This window comes from Mixophyes fleayi, chromosome 3 (assembly GCF_038048845.1).
Source record: "Mixophyes fleayi isolate aMixFle1 chromosome 3, aMixFle1.hap1, whole genome shotgun sequence".
Taxonomy (NCBI): domain Eukaryota; kingdom Metazoa; phylum Chordata; class Amphibia; order Anura; family Limnodynastidae; genus Mixophyes; species Mixophyes fleayi.
Window position 1 is genome coordinate 280,195,241 of NC_134404.1, and position 22,339 is coordinate 280,217,579.

At 36.7% G+C, this 22,339-nt stretch overlaps 1 protein-coding gene across 1 annotated transcript in view; it reads right to left on the reverse strand.

Annotated features, from left to right (window-relative positions):
* The window catches only part of LOC142144598 (proton-coupled folate transporter-like), a 292,308-nt gene that overhangs the window by 167,384 nt on the left and 102,585 nt on the right, over nt 1-22,339 (reverse strand). Inside the window, exon 3 of the mRNA XM_075203675.1 lies at nt 13,817-13,914. Within this exon, the coding sequence (XP_075059776.1) occupies nt 13,817-13,914 (98 nt within the window). The remainder of the gene's footprint in view (nt 1-13,816; nt 13,915-22,339) is intronic.

Below are 22,339 nucleotides of genomic sequence, written 5' to 3' on the forward strand. Positions count from 1 at the left end.
CAATCATGTGACTGCCCAAACCAGGAAGTTCTGAGCTGTACACAGAGGCAGGGAAATCAGCAGCACAGGGACAAGTAAGTTTGTGACAACAAGGAAGACCAACCAGCCCAGAATCCGAGGCACTACTTTAATGGTGTCAGAGAGACTACACCCCTTCTGGCCTCAGAAGGTGCACTCATAGAAACACTACCAAGGACGTTTGCTGAAATGACCGAGACATAGATCGAAAGGGCAAGAATCCTGCAGCACAACATAATTCTTGCACCATCTATTAGGTATTGGCCGCTGACTGCACTGCTTTCCCGCCCACTGTTCCTCATCTGAATGAGGAAAAAGAAAGTTAGAAAAACAATAGAAATCACTCGCAAGTAATATACATGTTGTGATATGATGGATGGAGGGGTTTATGTAGCCAAAGAGAGAGAGCATCCTGTTACTGGATAAGTACATTTATCCCTATACAGGTCTTCATTGTTCATTCTCCTCCATGCATCTTATAATACTATTAATTACCCTATTCTCCTGCACAATGTTCACTCCATTGCCCTTTGTGACACACAAATTTAATGACTCTACATCTGACACATCTATCCCTTCACTCCTATTAACATAATGCTCTGTTATTGACCCTTTTCTCACTGTGTACCTCTTCTCTTAGGGAACCAATTCAATCATTTGGCCTCCCTATCCTGACAACACCAAAATCTACCACTTCTCTATCAACCTCTGCCCTTTTCTAAGAGAATACCAACTGTCTCTCTGCTATCTCCACATGGATGTCCCAATGCTACCTAAAGCTCAACATGTCCAAAACATCATCCTTCTTCCCAGAGTCACCATCTCCCCTCGAATCTCCTTTAATGTCAATAATACCACAATTTCCTCAGTCACCCAAGCTCGCTGCCTTCAGACTTGATTCCACACTATACTTTATTAGTCACATAGAGTCCTGTTACCTCCACCTTATTAAATATTACCAGAATATGTCCTTTTCTTACAAAAGATGCTACCAAAACTCTTATCCACTTTCTCATGATCTCCTGCCTTGACTACTGCAGTCTCCTTTTATCTCCACAAAAACTGCTCACATGGGCGTCATCTGAAGTGTTTCTCTGCCTATCTGGGGCAGTTTTATAAGAGGTGAGCAGTTCTTGTGGAGCTGTTTTCCAGTTTTGTTTGAATTGTATTTACTTATTCAAGTCCTAATTGGATTCAGCGTGCCCTCCGGAGTTCCAGCCTTCCATTTGTTCAGTGATATTTTCTTTCTGGTACCAGTTAAAGGTATAGCGAACTTTATGCTTATTAATAATAAGGCGCATTGAAGATAGTGCAAAATTAAGTTCACTCTACCATTAAGGAGCATCAACCTTCATATTGGTTTCCATTTTTTACCTAAGAAGAATCTTATTTATTGTTGTATGTTTGTGTATTACCTTTTATAAATCAACACCAATTCACTTAGAGGCATTTGATAGGAACTCTGCATATTGCCATCAGGTGGTTTGCGCAATTACATTGTTTCTATATCAACTGAGATATTTTAAGATTTGGCTATATATGTGAATATTGTACATATTAAACTGTTGCTTGAAGACTCATTACCTGCTACATGGAGCATTTCTTAATGTAATATTTTTATATGTGTTTTAATCATTTTGAATTGTATTAAGAAAATAATTTATATCTACACCAGCGTTTTCCAATTAGTTGTTTTTGTAAATTCAGTTCAGGCTAAAACCTGTGCCCATCAGAGTCGGCACAACAAACAGGTTTCGAGCCACTGAAAGAGGTGCAAAGAAAATGAAGGAGTGAAGTCAATGGGCAGAGAGCCCAAGGAGGAGGTGTGCAGTGCAGCTAGTGAGTAAAAGTTCTAAGTAATGTGAACAGGTAGGTAAGAGGGACCTGCTTACTAGAGCTACAACAAAAAATACAACAAAACTTAAAACATTTAGATTTGTGCGACAAATTACAAGCAAATGACAAGCAAAGTGAATAGCTATTTTGAGATGTACCAGAATACTCTTTTATAAATATGAAGGAAAAATTGTTATGCACAATTGTCACAAAGCTCAATATGTGCCAGTCATGCACAAAATGGAATGTCTAGTTCTATTGTTCTGAAACATTTTTCAGAGAATAATAAGAAAGCAACTGCAGGAAACACTGGTAAAGTAAACATATATTGAAAATGTAACTTTGTTAAAAGCACAATTAAGATTCTATACAAAGACAAGATAAAAACAAATGAAAGACGGGAAACTGGGCTATTAAGGTTGTGTAACTCAGTGGCCTCATTTGCAATGATTTTCTGATGACATCATTCAAAAAGTCACTTGATAAATGATGTTATCAAAAATGTCATTGCTGGCATCACATAAAACATTTTAAACATGATAGCATCACTGATATCCCATAACATACCCTAGGCAAATGATGATTACATCATTAATCACCTTTAAACTAATACATCGCTGTAATAAAATATTGATTACAAAAAGCTGTATCAGAATGATTTACAGGACTTGTAGGAATATTGACAAGCTGCCTGCTTCTCACTTAAGGTGTCCTAGCTCCATGAGATAATTATTAAAAGTGGTGCAATCCATCATCATCATATGCTGGGAAGCCATGGTACCATGTATCTAGTAGGCAACTAAGGGGTAACTATTTATGTAAAGGCTGCCACTACATTACTAAATTGTTATGCAAATTGAGCATTCAGCTTCAAATTTAGTGACCGGTTCTCTGTAAATTAAACCTAAGGGAGTACTGATATTTATAATCTTGCTTATTTTCTTATAATGCTTGTGATTTCTGAAGTATTGTTGATGTCACAGGGGATGTTGTGTGAGGTCAGTGATCTAATATTTTCAATAGTCTATGGATCCACATTGTCCCACTGGCTAAAATGAATTGAATGAAAGACACAGATGTGCATAAGATCTTTGTCGACTGCTATGATTTTGTGGAGGCCTGGAGCATGGGGTGTTCTATAACCAAAATTATACATAAAATGGAAGTTGCGCAATCAATTTTGTAAGTAACAGCAGGTGCTAGAAACTGAGGGGTTATCTATAAAAGACACACACACAAATCCCAATGCCCATTGTTGTCAACCAGTAAAAAATGACTAAATAAAACTGCATTCTATTTGTCAATAAAATGCAAAAGTTTTATTTACACACATTTGTAAATATATAAGCCACTCGCTACTTTACATTGCTTCTGATAACTGGGTAGTCTTATCATGAATTTGGAGAGACTGTGATTAGTGGGGATCCCATGTGGACAATGACCATACCTTAGGCCAAGTGTTTTTAATAGAGCAGGCCAGATGCATTTCCTACTCTAGTAACTGCATGCTCCAGTTCTGAAAGATGACCCTAAATCCAGTGGTAGCTAGGAAAATAGATTCCCAAGAGGTTATATTGCCACTTCTCTAAGTCCTCTGTGTAATAGACAAGATGTCCATAAAAGCCCCTACCAATTACTTGTAGCCCCTGCATTAAGCAACAAGGACTGGTTAATATGATTTTTGGGAAATCAATAAAATATGCTCCCCCTGTCACAGTGGCCAGTGTCTAGACTTTTCAGTGCTGTGAAAATTAATTACAGTAGAGAGGCCTAAACAAAAGATGGTGGCTCCCTCTACTAATTATAACCAGCTGAAGCATCCTAAAGTACCTGGACTTTTTCTGTCTACACTGATGCTTTTGCTGGATTGTGAAAGGGGGCTCCCCAAGAGGTGACAACTATGACATTCTTCAAGGGTCTCTGTGTAATAGATATATGGTGTACTGAACTCCATTTTCACCAAAAGTCCCTGTCATATTCAACCTGATCTGTCTACCATGATTTTGAGGAGATCACACAACATTATGTTCCCCTAAGTATAGTGGCAGTCTCTGGGCTACTCAGAGCAAAGCATTCAAGTGTTAAAGGGGAGTCAACAAAAAAAAGGATATAACCAGCTACTAATTTTAACTAGCCCCAGCACCGAAAAGTTAATGGGCTCTTCCCAGTCCCTCTGGTTCTGGGATACTATGAACTGATGATTTAAACATTAGAGCAGATTGACCCAATAGGAAGAAAAATGAAATAGTGTGTACTGTGCAAGAATATATAATGAATATATAAAACGTGAGTTAGAGGGATTTCAATCACCTATTTGAGGTGATAAAAGAAAAGTGAAAAACAGTGCTGTGTAAACAAGAGATTTAGTTTAACTAATTCAATTTTATTGTAATATAAATCTATATTTTATAAATAAATTAAAATATAAAAAGAGAGAAAATATAATACTCTCTGAAACCAGTAAATGCGTAAAGTGAACTTAAATGGATATAGTTACATGATAAATAAAATGAACCTTTATATTGTATACACAACTGGCATTCACCATTGGCAATTGTATTAAGAAGCATTTTTTTTTTTTTATCAATGAAGCATATCTTTTTGAATGAACCAATCCCGAAAATATTAAAATTAATTTTGGATCGACCACCATGCCATGTATTTTACAACTGCCAAGCTGTTAACTTAAATTTTAAGTTCCAGGTCAGTTTGGATTTATATGAATATAAATGGCTTTAACAATGTTCAAGCTTAAATGGCTAAATTTTGTCATTTTTGGTGTTTTTTCAATTCAAGCAGTGAACAATACTGCGTTCGAGTTTGAACTTGCATGGAAAAATGCTAAAAATACTATTTAAAGATGTTTGAAATGGCCCAAACAGGCTTGAATTTAACTTGCATTTAGTGTATCTAATGTTTTTCACAAATCTTCTTTCTTTAGAACCGAATTGATGATTTGAACCACTTTGAAACAATTTGGAGCATCTCTACTTGAGAGTTAAGGGTTATGTCATATAAAACCAAGCACATCTTCAACACTTTTTGTTGTATTATATAAACATTAATGTGGGGTCTCAAATTGATTTTGTCCTTTTGACTGTTAGTATATATAAAGTTGCTTTTATACACCAAATCCAAACGTTTCTTATGACGTATTTGGTTTCTGAGCTTGTACAGTGCAAATTCATGCAAGATATGCTACAAAAATGAGCCCTAGATGTTTCTTTATCATGCTAACATAATATTTGATTTTTTGGCACACCAGTGTAAGGCAGGCTTGTTTAATGCATCCCTGGCAGCTCAGACAAATTAATAATTTGCCTTACATTTTAATGGATCTTTAATGGATTTTTTTGCCCCTGGAGAAGTCACTATTTTTCTTTATATATAGCGTTTATAGAGCTATATACTTAAATTGCCACATATTACATTATAACAAAGTTCAGTTTAGGTGTTGCAACAGAAACTGTAATAAACTCAGGGCTACCTGATGCCATCTCCGAAGATACTCTGAATAAGCCATTTTGAAGTAAACAATTACAAATACAGCTACTTTAGTTTCTTCAGTTAAGGAATGAGAATGATAATTTTCTGTTTGTTATGCAGGATATTACATACAGTAAACAGTAATGTAAATATACAGTATGTAGGCATCATAAACCTATGAAAAATAGCAGTCCTGTCTGTAGTATACCACTGATACATTTTACCTTCTCATAAAATCTAGTCATATTTGTTAGACATGACAAGCCCTTCATAAAACAATGCCGACACTTATCAAATTATTTTTACAATATATTTCAGAATCAGATCTCTAAAAATCACTTCAAATAATTTACCTAACATTGATGTCAGACTGTTTCAGATTTTGTTCCCTTTTTAAAGCTTGATACTTGGGTTGTAAGGCACCCTGTAAATCTTGTGATTCAGCCAAATTTAAGTTGAAAGGTAATAAACTATAGCAAATTTCACTTGGGTTTGAGGATTTCAAAAACAAACAAACAATATTACTCACATGACCACAGTGTAGGTCCTGATTCCACAGGGATAGCACAAGCGGACATTTTGAAGTGGCAGTATGGAAAATGTAAGTGAATGGAAATTGTTAGATTTATAACCAAAACAGTAGAAGTGGCAGTATGACATACCACAGTATACCGGCCCTTCTTCGACCACTGGATAGTACTGACTAAAGAAAAAATAAACACAGCTTTATACTTTTATTGGGACCCGTTTGGTGGAGAAGCTTATTTGCAGACACACTTATCACATGTAATAAAACAGTCCCAATGGACGACGTACTATGTAAAATATTTGCTGACCCCCGAAAACTTAAACAGCCCCTGGAATGTTCTGGGGCTCTTACCCACAACCCCTGAGTGGACCTTTCTATCAAAACCTACAAAAAATAAAAGGAATAAACCACTTTATTAAATATTAAGTATTTGTTTTCTTTTGGCTTGGAGGTGTCATATATCAAACTAAAAAAAATCAATTGAGGAAAATATTTTGGAAAAAAAACAAAAACCAACCTCCTTACTAATTATTACCCTCACTGACAATCACAAGCAGCAAATGGGGAAAATATTTGTAACTAGCGAATAGTATAAAACTTTATTTTAAAATTATGTGTGTGTTTTTCTTTTTCTATTTTGCCATAATAGATAGGGGCCTTAGGGATAAGCCCTGCTGGGGATGTTTTTTTCTTTAAGAGTAGGACCCTACACTCATGGTTTTCCCGGTATAGTGGAAATCGGCTTAGGCTTTCTAGCTCTGAGGCTGGCTGAGGATTTGACTAGGGCACACTGCACTTTTTTTTTTTTATAGAGAGCGTTTTATTTAAGTACGTTTTTTAAATCACTTATTCGCTGTACTGTGAGGAAAGCAAGGTGCTAAGGACACAATATTAGAAATCATAATGCAACTGCTATGAACATTATGCTGTGTAAGGCTCACACACCAATACACCTGTAATCTTTAAAGTTCTCAGAAGATGCAGTAGCATGGTTGACACCTTATTAATATCCACTGTGTTTCTGTTATATTTCATATATTGTGATGTTATCTGTGACTGAAGGTATACTTAAATAGAAGGTTTACTTTATACCATATGGGTAATATGTAGCAAATTGGCCCTGTGTATTCAATAACTGTTTATTTATCATGTAGCTATAACTGTTCTGTGTTAAATGGCAGATGTTGAGTACAGTTATTAGTTGGGTAATGTCATAACTTAGATGGTAAAATGTGTATAGATAGTAGCTATGTTATGCATACTGCTACAATTATGTTAATATTCTTATTTATATTAAATCTTAATTCAGTTATGCAGCCAGTCCTTGGTCAACATTTTATTGTGTACTCAACAGCCAGGCTATTATGCACAGCATACAGAATCACTGGAGATCCTGCTAGTCCCAATAGAAATTGAAAGAGACAGGCATGGATGCTTTGTAGTGAGAGACCCTGGATAGGGGTGAGTAGGTGGCAGCTACCATAGAAACACATTTGTGTGCAAGAGAGGGGGACAGTGAGCACCTGATATAGTTTCATAGTGTGTCAGCACCCAGGGGGAGAGTTCATGGCTAGATGCCCTGTGAGACTGAGTTATGTGCCCCTACGCAGGAGGGAGAGTGCCATGTGTATGGTTGGACCCTATAGTCAGGGGCATACTGTGAGTCAGCAAGTCAGTGTGTGACTACAAAGAAGTTATGCTATCTGTCACGGGCACTAGGAGTCTTTGCCCAGGATATCACCAGATGATGTACTTACCAGAGTAATATAGCTGGTACTATGGTTCTCTGGTAGCAGGGTGACAACGGAACAGGAGAAACAGCAGATGGTGAGAGAATGATCAAAGAAAGTCTATGACTAGCAGCACTGGTAATGAGTAGATGAATGTACACGAGGAACCAGATGGACAAGTAAACGTGAGGAGAGTCAGTGGTCTGCGTACAGCAAGTTGTACCACTGCTATAGTGAGGAGGAATGTCCAGGAGTAGCGAGGAGGTAGTGAGAGTCAGTGGTCTGCGTATAGCAAGTTGTACCACTGTCTATAGTGAAGGAATGGATTCCAGGTGCAAGTAGGTAACGGGGAAGTCAGTGGTCTGCGTATAGCAAGTTGTACCACTGCTTATGTGAGAGGATACTAGAAACTGTTGTCACAGGGAAACAGGAGTCAGTGGTCTGCGTCAGCAAGTTGTACCACTGCTATATATATGTGAGGAGGGGCACGAGGAGATGAATGTAATGCAGAGGATACACGGGGCACACGGAACTTGATCCCACGATGATATCCACAATACAATAATAACTGACAAGCGCTGCTTGAAGTATACAAAGTCACTAGAGCGATCCAGGTAATAGGACACAAAGTCAATAGTCACAATAGCTACAGTAGATAGAAGACTCCGGAGATGAACACAACACAGTCCAGACGGATATGCAATACAAAAGCAAAGTCAATGGAAGGTATGCATACTGCGGTTCAGGAGAGCAGGCTGTCAGTGAGACGTGCAGGGATACCTGAACGGCTGAACGCCGGCAGGAGGAGAGACCACCGGAGGATGGAAGCGGTAATCAGGTTGGTGCAGCGCACGGCAGGTAACCAGTATCAACAGAGCAATACTCAGGAAGCTGTAGTAAGTAAAACTGGAAACATGATGAACACGGGAGAGTTGAGGCTGTCTGGTATCCGGCAGCAGTAGCGGAGGCAGCGGAGGGAAGACACGCTGAACACGGGAGAGTAGAGGCGGTCTGGAATCCGGAAGTAGAAGCAGATAGGAATCAGTGGAGAGCTGACACGATGAACACAGGAGAGTTGAGGCGGACTGGAATCCGGCAGCAGTAGCAGATAGGAATCAGCTGAGTGCAGGCACGATGAACACAGGAGAGTTGAAGTGGTCTAGAAACCACAAACGTAGTAGACGGGAATCAGCTGGAGCTGGAACAGGTACTGAAGGTTTAATAAGGGCTGCACATGCGCAAACCCTTTGGATGGCGGACGGCCACGGTTCCTGAACACAGGAGAAATGGCACTCACAGTCCGGTGAGTGACACTATCCCTGACAACTGGTATGTATAACTACAAAATGACCTAGAAGTCTTCCCTTAACAAATATTCCCAGCCACCATGAGAGAAATGATGGGAGGTCCCCAGATAGTGGGGAAGCACCATGTACAGTTGGAACCCCTTGGAAATTACCCCCATACTTTGATGGGGGGGGGGTCGCTATGTGACGACAGTCTGGCTGAAAGTTAGAAAAGAGGGTCCCTGAGGTAGGGGTTGGTGTGCACTAGTGAGGTGCAAAAACTTCTGGACCATGCATACCATCTGCATGTATATGTGATTGACTCTGACAGATGCTGTGAAATACCTGTCTCTGCAACATCAAATTTGTGAATCACCAGAGGTACTTTATTGTTGCAAGTGTGGGCTGGAGGAGCTCAAGTGGTCATACAACCTTTAGCTGCAACCATTAAGCTCTTTTGTGCTGGTGGAGAGGAGAAGATACATAAAATTGTTTCTGCTTAAACTGAGATGGCCTGGCACCCAATATTTCATTCGCACTGCCCCACACCACTGCACTAGAATCTGCCCACATGTGATTGTGTTAAACACCCTTTTGTTAAGGGGGTAGGGTCCTCCGGTAATGGTTGTCCCTACCCACCAGAAAGTACTGACTATTATTGCAAATTGGCCTCCAGAGCGATCTTTCACAAGAGCATGGAGGTGTTTCAGTGTGTGTGATTTAGTGGTGAGACTGGACAATTTAGGCTTCATCTCCAAAGCCCACAAATCCATTAGTGTGCTAATTTGAAGTGACTGAGTGAACAGGTAATACTCTGGTCCGAGTAATCTCAACATTCGGGAACAGTGGTGAACTAACATCTGGGATTTGGCTATCGTGTTGCTATTTTGCCTTTGTGCTAACATACTGAGACTTTGTCTTGTTACTTGCTGGACTATTGTTACCCACTTGGTAAAAGTGCATTACCTGTTAAAGACTGTTGCCATTTCCGTGCCATACATTGTTCCTTAATAAAGTAACATTGTACATTCATCTGTCAATAGCTTAAGTGATCTAAGAACCCCATATCTTCACATATACTTTAGAGAAGGTCAGTCCTGAAAAGCCAAGAACAGCCCTGAGATGTTTGGGAAGGGGGTTCGATTTTCACTCTGGTATCGAACCCCACATAAAATAACGATGAAGCAGTAATAGATTTTTGTTATTTACCGGTGCTTTGTAAATGGGGATGATATTCCCCAATTGTCCAGGTAGCAAACATCTGACATTCAGCTGAAATTAAATTTGCCTGAATTGATTTACTCATCTCTAGTTGGAACCACAACTACTTCTTGCCATTCATGTGGTACTAACTTTGTTATGAAGTAGTCCATAAATGTAAAAAAAATAGTGGTCTATCAATTATAAAATGTCAGTCTATCAATCACTAAACTTCCTTTAGAACACCTTGGTGAATGACATTTTCTGCTAGTTAGTCTTATTTATACTGCACTTCCTCCAGTGTTTGACAAGTAAAATTTTATTATGTGCTAATGCTATAGGGCCTCTTTCTTAGCATTTCCTGCTTTTGTTTATACACATGAATGCATATTTACTGATCAACTTTTATATTTTGTACAATTATTTTTCCTATTGGCCAAATTTTATCAACTTAATTTTTCTTGCTGTTTATCTACTTGTAAGACTTTTTGAGATTAGACTTTACTTCTTCTATAATTTTTTTCAGTTTTGGTCAAACCTGATTTCTTTGTACATACATAATGATTTTTCAGTCCCTTCTAGTATAAACAATTGAAATATTCAAATTGGTTGGCTTTTAGTTCTAGAATTTCTCGTGCCATATAATATGTGCTTATGTACTAAAATGGATTTAAAATATTTGTAAACATTTTCATCATTTGGTCTCATTGTTTTTATTTAAGAGTATACTTTCCCAGTGCATTCTATTCTGTAAATGGCCCCTCATTTGCACATTAGATATAATATCTATCCTGGGCCTGATTCATTAAGGAAAGTTAAGCAAAAAATGTAGTAAGTTTGCTTACTCAAATTTTCTGTACAAAACCAAATTGCAATGCAAGGGATGCAAATTACCTTGTTGTTTTGCATATAAGGAAAATACTGGCTGTTTTCTCATGTAGCACACAAATACTTGATAGCTTATTTGTACACTGAAATTTAAGTTGATCTAGGACATGCCCTATCCCAAATATAAATCTGCCATTACATTTTAAATTTATCTCCCCCTCCAGTGAAACATGGTTTTGCCTTACTTACTTGCTCTTACTTTTGCTTAACTTTCCTTAATGAATTAGGACCGCTATATCCTTCCAAATTCACTACAAAGTGATGACTTTCATCCAGCCAAGTCTCAATTGGATGGATTATAATTATCGTCTAACATCATTAACATTCACATGTTTCATTTAGAAGAAATCTAGAATCTTTTTTTTTTTACCAAAGCCGCCACATTTAATTTTATATATCTCCTTATGGCCTGTTCTAACCCCTCAAAAATTGACCATGACTAAGCCCAGCTCCCTGTTTACACTGCTTCTATATTCACCCTCCTCCTAGTTCTTACTTTAAAACTCCTAATGCTATTTTACTCATCCCAGCACAGCTGCACCCTCCTCATTTAGCTATAAAACAATCCTTATCACAGATCTTGTTGGTGATAGAGAAATTGGCGCAAACCCCAAACCCTTCTTCTTATATCAACTTTCAACCACCTATTTATCTCCCTAAAATCCCTCTGTCTTTCATGTGTAGCAAATGGCACATGTGGTATTTAAGAAAATATTATTTTGTTTTAAGATTAAAGCCTTATTCCCTGAAATAGTGTTTGAAGACTGGACATCTAAGTTTAATTTTACATATGTATAAATGACAAATTTGTACTCACTGTGCAGGTATCTCTTAACAGTATGCTAATAGAGCAGACATGCCAGTATAGACTATATAGCCTGCAAATGAAGGTAATTCCTTAATCTCCAGACTACAGGATCACAGTGACAATTATTTACTTGCAAAACGTTTTAGTTTTCCATCTCTGCTACTTTTAATCTTTCCAAAAACAGATTATATGAGGAAATGCATAATTCGCTAATTTACATTTGCTTTATATTTTATTTGGTAATTGATGATCTATTAGTATCAAAGTTACATTACTTTTTATTAAAATGTACTTCATAATGAATATAGCTTCTCTTTTGACATGATAGTTACTATTATTGATGCAAGTTTTTTTGAATGTTATCTGATCTTTATTTATTCACATGATATATTTCATAATATTAGTATAATTGGGCATTTTTCAGGTTGTTTTACTGGCTTTCTATATTTTTATGTAGGGGATGTTTTTTTCTATTTGAACATTTTATGTGTATATTTTTTTTACTGTTGTAATAAATATTTCCAATTTGGAGATTTCTAAATATATTTTGATTTATACATGTGTAGGTGTTTCCAAGACTGTTTATTAGCACTGGAAATTATTACTACATTGATTCATTCTCTTTATGCTTTGGCGGTTTGCTGCACTATGGTTCCTAAAGATGTCTACTATTTTTTTAAAGCCAATTTTTGCAACACACAGAATAGTACATAAAGATACTCATATTGCTTAATTTTATTACATGCAAGGATGGATAGGACTTATTTTCATACAGGAATATATACTTCTGGCACCCTATTGAAAAACATTTAATAATTAAATGTCTGCAGAGGGAATGGGTTTAACCCCCAACATGAGGCTGAGGCCTATTTTATTATGCTATTATCCCAATTTACTAGGGGTTGTGTTGGGCAGCTAAGTATACCCCTAAATAGTGGTTAATTTATTCTTTTACATTTTTTACACATTTCTGTCCAGTTTCAGCAGCAGGGCAGTTGTCTAAGCAAATCACTGCCACTTCTGGGTTTCCTTAGCAACCTTCTATTTCTCATTGTTTCTGAGTTAGACTTGCCTGCTTATCATAGGGTTTTAGTCTATTTAGTAAACTATCCCTAACATACAAACAATTTTTTATAATGGAGTTTGAAACCCAATAGTTTGCAAATCATCATACTGGGGCAACTGACCATGCAATGGAAAACAGTACATTTTGATATGGGCAGCACAGTGGCTTAGTGGTTAGCACTTCTGCCCTCACAGCACTGGGGTCATGAGTTTGATTCCTGACCATGGCCTTATCTGTGTAGAGTTTGTATGTTCTCCCCGTGTTTGCGTGGGTTTCTTCCAGGTGCTGTGGCTTACTCAAACACTCCAAAAACATACTGGTAGGTTAATTGGCTGCTTTTAAATTGCCCTTAGTATTTCTCGGTGTGTGTACGTTAGGGGATTTAGATTGTAAGCTCCAATGGAGCAGGGACTGATATGAATGAGTTCTCTGTACAGCGCTGTGGAATTAGTGGCTATACATAAATAAATATATGATGATGATAGTGCCTTGCATCAAATCCACATTTAGGTTCATTCTAACAACATGTATAAACACAGCCATTTTCCTACACAATTTGTTCTCATTTACACCTGATAATCAATTGCCATTATGCATATGGTATTAAACTATCCACATTTCAACCATGGCAGCTCACACTCATGTCAATGTCTTAAAGGTCAACATTTTCAGGTGGCAGAAAAAAATATTACTGTTCTGCATTATGTGGCACCATTATGTAATAAACTATTAAAGCTTTAAATAAGCTATCTACGACTATACTACTCAGTTTATAGATTGCTTCAGTGATTCTAATGTCATGGAATGCCTTAGTGCAGTCTACAGTGTAATAAATAAATAAATATATATATATATATATATATATATATATATATATATATATATATATATTTATATTTATGTTATATATATATTCATGTTATATATATTTATGTTATATATACTTTGATAATAAAAGACTTGACTTACTGAAATTAACATTTTTGATCCATTGTACCAACCATAGAGCTCGTTGTTAAAACTTCTTGGTGGGTAACTCACAAACATCAGGGAAATTGACTGTTCTCCTATGAAAAATATGAACAAATAGATAAGCACTGTATACTTAAAATTATTCCATTTTTTTTTGGGCGAATTCAATAGGAAAGGTTTAAATCAAACCAAATATAATCAGTAGTGTCTTGTTATAGACTGCTTTTTAAAATGTTTAATCTATTCCCCGGAGTGTTCTCTGATCCTTGTGTGTATTACAGTAAATTAAAGTTTATTTTTGCTAGCTGCTGGTAATCTAGCTGTGAGCTTGTCAGTGACATGAGACGACATTCAGATTCATAATAAGTTATAAAGCAAACAATATTACATTAGCAAAGACAAGTGAATAAATGCATGCTAGCAACTTGGTACACATCACAGTGACTTCCATGTCAAATATATTTAATCTACCAATTTATATAATTTTTCCAGAGATTCAATCACTCCTCCAGTGGAAATTAATGGAAACAGAAGTTTAATAATGTGTTTCTTGTGCAGCTAAGACCAACATTATGTTTTTGTAAATGTAATTGTAAAGGACTATTTATGTGCATCTACACGTGCTGTAAAAATAGTTATTATTCAAGTAATATTAAAATTTTCCAACTACACAATGTTAATGATAGTAAAAGGGATGTATGAGTGTAGACACAGATTTACATTTTTTGCTCTCCTACACAAACACTCATTGCTTGTAGATACATGCCCCTAACAGGCCAAACACAGGATTATTAAAGAAAGGGTTCCAAATGGATTAAGGAACAAAGCAAAAATTAAAAAAATATAAGATAAATGGTGAAAATTGGGGTAAAAATCGCTGTTAATATATCTACCTCCATAACAGTATACACCGATCATCCACAATATTAAAACCATTTGCCTAATATTGTGTAGGTCCCCCTTACATCGCCAAAACAGCTCTGAACCGTCGAGGTAGGGACTCAACAAGATCTCTGAGAGTGTCCTGTGCCATCTGGCACCAAGACATTTGAAGCAGATACTTTAAATCCTGTAAGTTGTTAGGCGAGGCCTCCATGGCTCAGACTTGTTTCTCCAGCACATCCCACAGATGCTCAATCAGATTGAGAACTGGGGAGTTTGTAGGCCAAGTCAACACCTTGAACTTTTTGCCATGTTCCTCAAACCACTCCTGAACAATTTTTGCAGTGTGGTAGAGTGTATTATTCTGCTGAAAGAGGCCACTGCCATCAGTGAATTCTGTCGCTATGAAGGAGTGTACTTGGTCTGCAACAATGTTTAGCTAGGTGGTTCATGTCAAATAAACATCCACATGAATACCAGGACTAAAGTTTTCCCAGCAGATCATTGCCCAAAGCATCACATTGCTTCCACAGGCTTGGCTTCTTCCATAGTGCACCCTGGTGCCCATCTCTTGCCCAGGTAAATGACGTATACTCACCCTGCAGTCCACATGAAGTAAAGGAAAACACAATTCATCAGACCAGACCACCGTCTTCCATTGATCCTTAGAACAGACTGTTCACTTGCTGCCTAATATATCCCACCCCTTGACAGGTGCCATTGTAATGAGATAATCAATGTTATTCACTTCACTTTTCAGTTGTTTTAATGTTGTGGCTGATCGGTGTATATAATATAATCAACTGACGAACCATATAATCAGTTTAGCATGTAAAATGTAAGAATGAATAAATATACTTAAGACAAATTTAAATAAAGAATCTCTATAACAACTTTTTTATTCAAACTGTTATTAGTGAATATGAGAATAAAACATTCCATCAAAAGAATACACAGTATCCCAGGTGAATCATACAATACATAAGCCGTATTTCAATTTCAATTTTGCCATCTTAACTTAAACTTGTTGTGATTGGACTCCAGTCAGCAGTATTACCGGTATGTCCTGTTTTAGAGAGCATATATTTACATTGATACCCTTGCTCATGAATTGTAAAATTCAGTATTCTAAAAGAATGGGTAAAATACTAGGAATGGCAGGGATGTGGAAGGGATGGGCAATGGGTGGAGGCCGAGTTGTGAGGCTATTCCCGGACCCAGAGGTGAAAATATCGGTGGTGCAGCAGACGTCCATTAAAAAAAATATATATACTTACCAATCTGGCGGCGCCCAGGACCTAGTATCCTCTTCCTGTTCCCTTCTCAGCCACTGCCCAGACCTATCAAAATATAAATCCCCTAATTGCGGGCTCTAATTGGATTGTGAGAGGAGTTCTCCTTGCAGCCAATATCACTATTACACTAAGGCAAAGTGAGTCTTTTACCAAATAATGTGTCTTAACACAGATATTACTGCAGATCAAAGATCTACAATTGTGTAGTAGTAGTACTTGCAAAGTCAGTTTGCTATGGAGCCATGTGTAAAGTGAATTTCCCAGAGCTATGAGTAACTGTGTCACTTCTAAGAGATAGCTAACTGGGCAGCACAGTTGCTTAAAGGTTAACACTTTTGCCTCACAACACTGGGGTCATGAGTTTGATTCCTGATCATGGCCTTATCGGTGTGGAGCCTGTATGCTCTCCCCGATTTTCTCTGGGTGCTCCGGTTTCCTCCCAAACCCCAAAAACATAGTGGTAGTTTAATTGGCTGCTATCAAAATTGACCCTAGTCCTTGTGTGTGTGTATGTTAGGGAAGTTAGACTGTAAGCTCCAATGGGGCAGGGACTGATAAGAGTGAGTACAGTGCTGCAGAATTAGTTGCACTATATAAATAGCTGATGATAATCTTATCTTAAAAAAATTTTGGTTCGTTGGATGGTCTATTATTCCTCTTTTCTTGTGAGACTGGCTGGAAAATCTAGCCGAATAAACAAACTACTCTTGCCATTCAGGACGAACTCTTTTCTGCATGTTTAATGCTGGGGAATATAATGTGACCACTTTTCCATTATGAGTCACCTGGAAAACACCAGCGATATTTTAGATTATCCTTTTGGAGTTTGTCAAGTGTTTCAGTAATCTGCATAGCTTCAGCATGTGTCATGAAGATCTGCAGTGTGTCCATCAAAATCAATCCTATATAATCCTTGTGCGCTTTTAATTATTGCCTTTGTGCAAAATAGTGCAGCCAACAAATAACATCCCAGGTTTCTGTTGGCAGGCTTCTTGGCTTAAGGGCCCTGTGAAACTACAAAATATGATCTGTTTGTTAGGATTCTGGTCAAGAATTCTGGTTAAGGCAGCAGAATAACTACTATTTGGGGGGGGGGCACCTTTGAGGAACCCCCTATTGAGGATATTATTTTGACAAGCCCCTGTCAAGATCATCCTTTCTCTTTTTTAATGTTCTAATTGCATATACATGATCTCTCCAAGGTTCTCACGGAGGTTATCTGAGTCTTCTCTCTTCTTCCAAAGAGGCCAGTCGTGTTGCCAAATGCATTTGTTGGTCTGGATGGTGGCAACTTTGTCATAGTCTCGAAATGTCTTTCTGCCATTTCACTTTGGATATCCTACCAACACTTCAAACTCACCATTTAAAAAATAGAACTACAAATCGTTCTACCAGCAAAAGAAACTATTTTCCTGACATATAGTTTTTCACACAAGGCACTGCAAAAACTTGAATTCATGCACTCATAATAACCATTGCACTTCCCGTCTTACTAGTCTTTCTCTAAACAGATTTTTACCACTACAATCTATTTTGAACACAGTGGCTAGACCTATTTTCCTCACAAAATGTTTTTCTACTGCATCTCAACTCTGTCAATCTTTGCCTTGATTGTCTGTGCTCTACCGAATATAATACAAAATACTTCTACAAACACAAAATGTCATTAACAGAACTGCACCAACATACTCCAAACTAACTGCTATGCACAAGTTCTGTGCCTCTTATCCACACTCACTACTTGCTCAGATTTCAAGTTTGCCCCAAGCACTCCATGAAAAGTTAGCGCTTTTATCAAGCTCATCAAATTCCTGGACCACTTTCTTAGCTCACTAGGATCTCGAACATAGTAACATAGTTACTAATCCTTTTACAGAGTTTTATTTTTTCCCACCTGTTAATCATTTGTTACATTGTTTTTACTCCTTTATTTTCTCTTACTTTCTAATTGTGCTTTTGTTAGTGAACATGAGCTGTGCCACTCTCCCTGGCATAGCTATACAATTTACAGATGAACACTATGGGCCTGATTTATTAAGGAAAGTAAAGCAATAGAAAAAAAGGAATTAACTTTGCACCTTGGCAAAACCATGTTGCATTGGAGGGGGAAGTAATTTTAAAATGTGATGGTAGATTTATATTTGGGGTAGGGTATGTCCTAGATCAACTTTAATGTTCAGTGAAAAAATAAAGCTATCAAGTATAAGTGTGCTACATGAAAAAACAGACAGTATTTATCTTATGTGCAAAACAATAAACTAATTACATTTTAACATGGTGGGTCCAAGAGAAAATGTACTTCTTTTTTGCTTACTTTCCTTAATGAATCATGCCCTACATGTATAATTCTATTTATAACTGGCTCATCACAGAATTAGTAGCTTGTATTTTATTTTGTATACATTTCCAGAATGTACTTTTCTTTCCATATACTAAATGAAATCAATATTCAGATTATAAGCAATCGTTTAAATTGTGATCTAACATACAGAACCCTTATAATTTAAAATAAAATGGAAATGTTTTCAATTGAAAATAAAATATAGTATACTTATGATGCATCTTTGTTGTATGTGGTTACCATTCTGCATAAATCTACTATAAGAAAAAGTAGAAAAACAAAATTGTCACTACTAGGTGTTTTCTCCTGTGCAAAATGTTGTGACCATTATTTATTTGCATTAATTCAGACTAGTGTTTAAAAATAGCATTTTTCACATATGTTATGTCAAACTCAGTCGCTCTTCACAAGGAAACTAGATTAACTTTATTTTTGAACATTTGTTTGTTGAAGGCAGTCAAAAGACGATAATTGATTAATCCAAATCGGTCTTATTCCTCAAGGGCAATGTATTGTTGGAAACATTTTCCACAGCTCATTATTTTCAGTAACCTTCCATAGGACTTTTTCTTTGGTAAAAAAAGAAACAATTTATTTTGATTATTGATTCACAAGCCAGCATACTGTTGCCTGTAAGCATTAAGTATTTATGAAAATATAAGTCAGTTTCTCTCAACCATTCAAGCGAATAAGAAAAAACAAATTTTCTACTACAAACATCATCATGGATAAGAAAAATTGCAAACATAAGTCCCATAGTATCAAATTGATATGGAAATTTCCTTTACTTTTATCGTAAATATTTTTTCTGTTGTAGTTTTATTTAAAAAAAAAAAACTAAAATATATATATATATATATATATATATATATATATATATATATACATATACATATACACATATATATATATATATACACATATATATATATATATATATATATATATATATATATATATATACACATACATATATACACATACATATATACACATACATATATACACATACATATATACACATACATATATATACACACACACACACACACACACACACACACACACACACACACAGTATATATAAATATATATATATATACACTATATACTATATACTATGGGCTTTCTCCCCCCAACACATCTTGCAGCTGTCTATTTGGAAGCAAAATATGTGTCCTTAAAACTGAACTGAGAAAATAGAATGGGCAGCCTCTGACAAAATACAAAAGGCATTCTGATTGGAACAACAACATCTCAATATCAGTCATGTGACATCTATTTAACCACAGCGCATTCTGTCATTCAAATGCTCTGTAGTGAATGATGACCAGATAGTAGAGAAAAAGGAACAGTCACCTCCAGAGCACAATCCCTAGATATACTGAAACTATAGAATTTAGCAAAATTACTTAATGTAACATCTTACTACACTACAATGCTAGGTAGGTGGCAGTGCAGCTTTAAAGAGGTTTCAAGTATCATCAAGGGCAGTGAAAGTCCTGTAGGGGTCCTAAGTGGTATCTCTCATCTTGAAGGTTGCCCCACCCCTTTGAGGCAATGACCCTTCCTACCTTAGGGGGGGAACATATACTGTATGTCTCTCAGACAGGGAGTTTAAAATTGCACTGTGACATCATAGCCAGTACCATACTCCCAGAGTGTCGCAGACATGGAAGAGCAACAGCTGTCATCCTTAAAGGTAAGACGCAGCCATCTGCTTCTCCTACAGTAGCCGACGCTCCACACAGGAGCGCCAGAGGGACATGAAAAACACTAAATGAGTGACATTACATAACTCATTCAGTGTTTAGGCACCCCAAGGCCTTTGGCTCACTAGGCAACCAGCTAGGTTCGACTAATGGTAGATCCGGCCCTAAGTATCATAATTTTCTAGAATCCTTGCCATTTGCTGTTAGCCACATGAATGTTCATTTTAAATCATTCTGTGTTTAATAACTTTATTTTTTTAGAGAGAGGTTACCCAAAATAAGTTCTTGGAACTGTGTTACTTAGGGTGCAGCAATCTGCACTTATTGTAGTGTTGATGCAGATGTTGTTCTTAAGTATATAATTAAATCTATTTTTTTTATTCTAGGCAATACTTATAAAGGGTTCTGGTTTTTCCATGAATATTCTGGAAAAACTTTAAAGTGCATGGCTGTTATTTTGAAACCACTATGTTAGATAGACATCTTAATTCCTTAAAAATTGTGTTTTTCCTAAACATACAAATAATAGCAAGATGTATCGAAAAAGCCCATTTTAGTCTTTCTACTGGGTTTCATTGACAAAGTTATTCCGTTATTCCTCTGTTGAGCCACTCTGTCAGTCTCTACATTGGCTGCCTGTATTTCAACAAATCCAATATAAAATTCTTCTACTAACATACAAGGCCATCAACAAAATTGCACCGACATACATTTCCTCACTTGTCTCAAAATATCTCCCAACTCGACACCTCCGTTCTGCACAAGATCTACGTCTCTCTTCCACTCTCATCACATCCTCCCATTCTCGCTTACAGAACTTTTTTCGGGCTGCACCCATTTTGTGGAATTCCCTCCCTCGCACAGTATGACTTTCCTCTAGTCTTCAAACCTTCAAGCGTTCTCTGAAAACCCACCTCTTCAGACAAGATTATTATATTCCTCAACCACCATCTTAATCTCCCTAGATTACCCTATTACCATCCTCTACACAGCTAACACAAGACAACAACCCTCTGACCAACATTGCCACACACACAGCCCACTCAATACTTTTACCTTTGCATTCTAGCTGGTTCATTGTGCAATATGATGTAGCACATGCCCTTGTGTTTCAAACTCCCATTGTCCTATAGATTGTAAGCTTGCAAGCAGGGTTCTCTTACCTCTCTGTCTGTATGTATTACCCAGTATTGTCTTATTAATGTTTGTTCCCAATTGTAAAGCGCTACGGAATTTGCTGGCACTATATAAATAAATGTTGATGATGATGAAAGTGTAAAACAGTGAATATGTATGCAAATTCTAGTTTGGTGGTGCATTGCACCATATTTTCTGCCAGTGTATAATCATTCTGTGTTTAATCACTTTATTTTATTTGAGAGAGGTTATAATGGTGAGTAGTTCTTTTTATGGCTTGCTGTGCAAGAATGTGACAGTAGTTCTAGCACCTGCACAATGCCTTTTTAGCTGGATATGGTATTTCTTTGTACTCATTCTTTTTTATGTTAACTATAGGCTCTAATGTTGTCAGGCCAATATTAATCCAACTGTTTTGAATATTCAGGAGGGTATTTCCAGTAGTTCATATATTTTATGAGCTTTACTTATATATAGAATTGGTAAAAATGTTGTTGCTTGCTTGTTCAAGATGTTACTCATCTTTAACCTCAAACCCATTTTGGATACCCCTTGCACTTTTACACAGTGGTGAGCTTAATTTTAAATTGAGAGTCTGTGATAGGTTATTAAGGAGACTATAATTATTGAATGTCACTATTTTTAACAAGCATATTTTTAATGGGCCACTTATTTGTGTTCAAAAACTGCCTACCCTCCTCTGCCCAATTAACTACAAATGTTACATACACTTTAACCTCGTCTTTGCAAAGTCATTATTTTCATCCCTCCATTAAGATTATTTGGGCACTTTGGATTCATCATATTCAAACTTTAATATCAGTTAGTTTTCTACCCTCACAAACCATACCTTGCTTTTTCAGAGAACATTGCATATTCAGAAAAAAATATTGGTTTATTTATAACCCAAAAATAGAATGAACAGTAGTTTCTGAAAGTGGCACAATAGCTTAAAATAACAAATTTTTCATTGCATTTACTGAAAAAAGTTGAGAAAAAGATGAAAAAAATGGGATGCTCATACCTTTCTGAATAATAGAATAAGAATGGTACCCCATCGGTATGGCTTGACTTAGAGTAGAGAATGCCAGGAGTACAAATATGAAATTACCACTTTTTGTGACATTTTAGTTTTTGTATTTCAAATATGAGA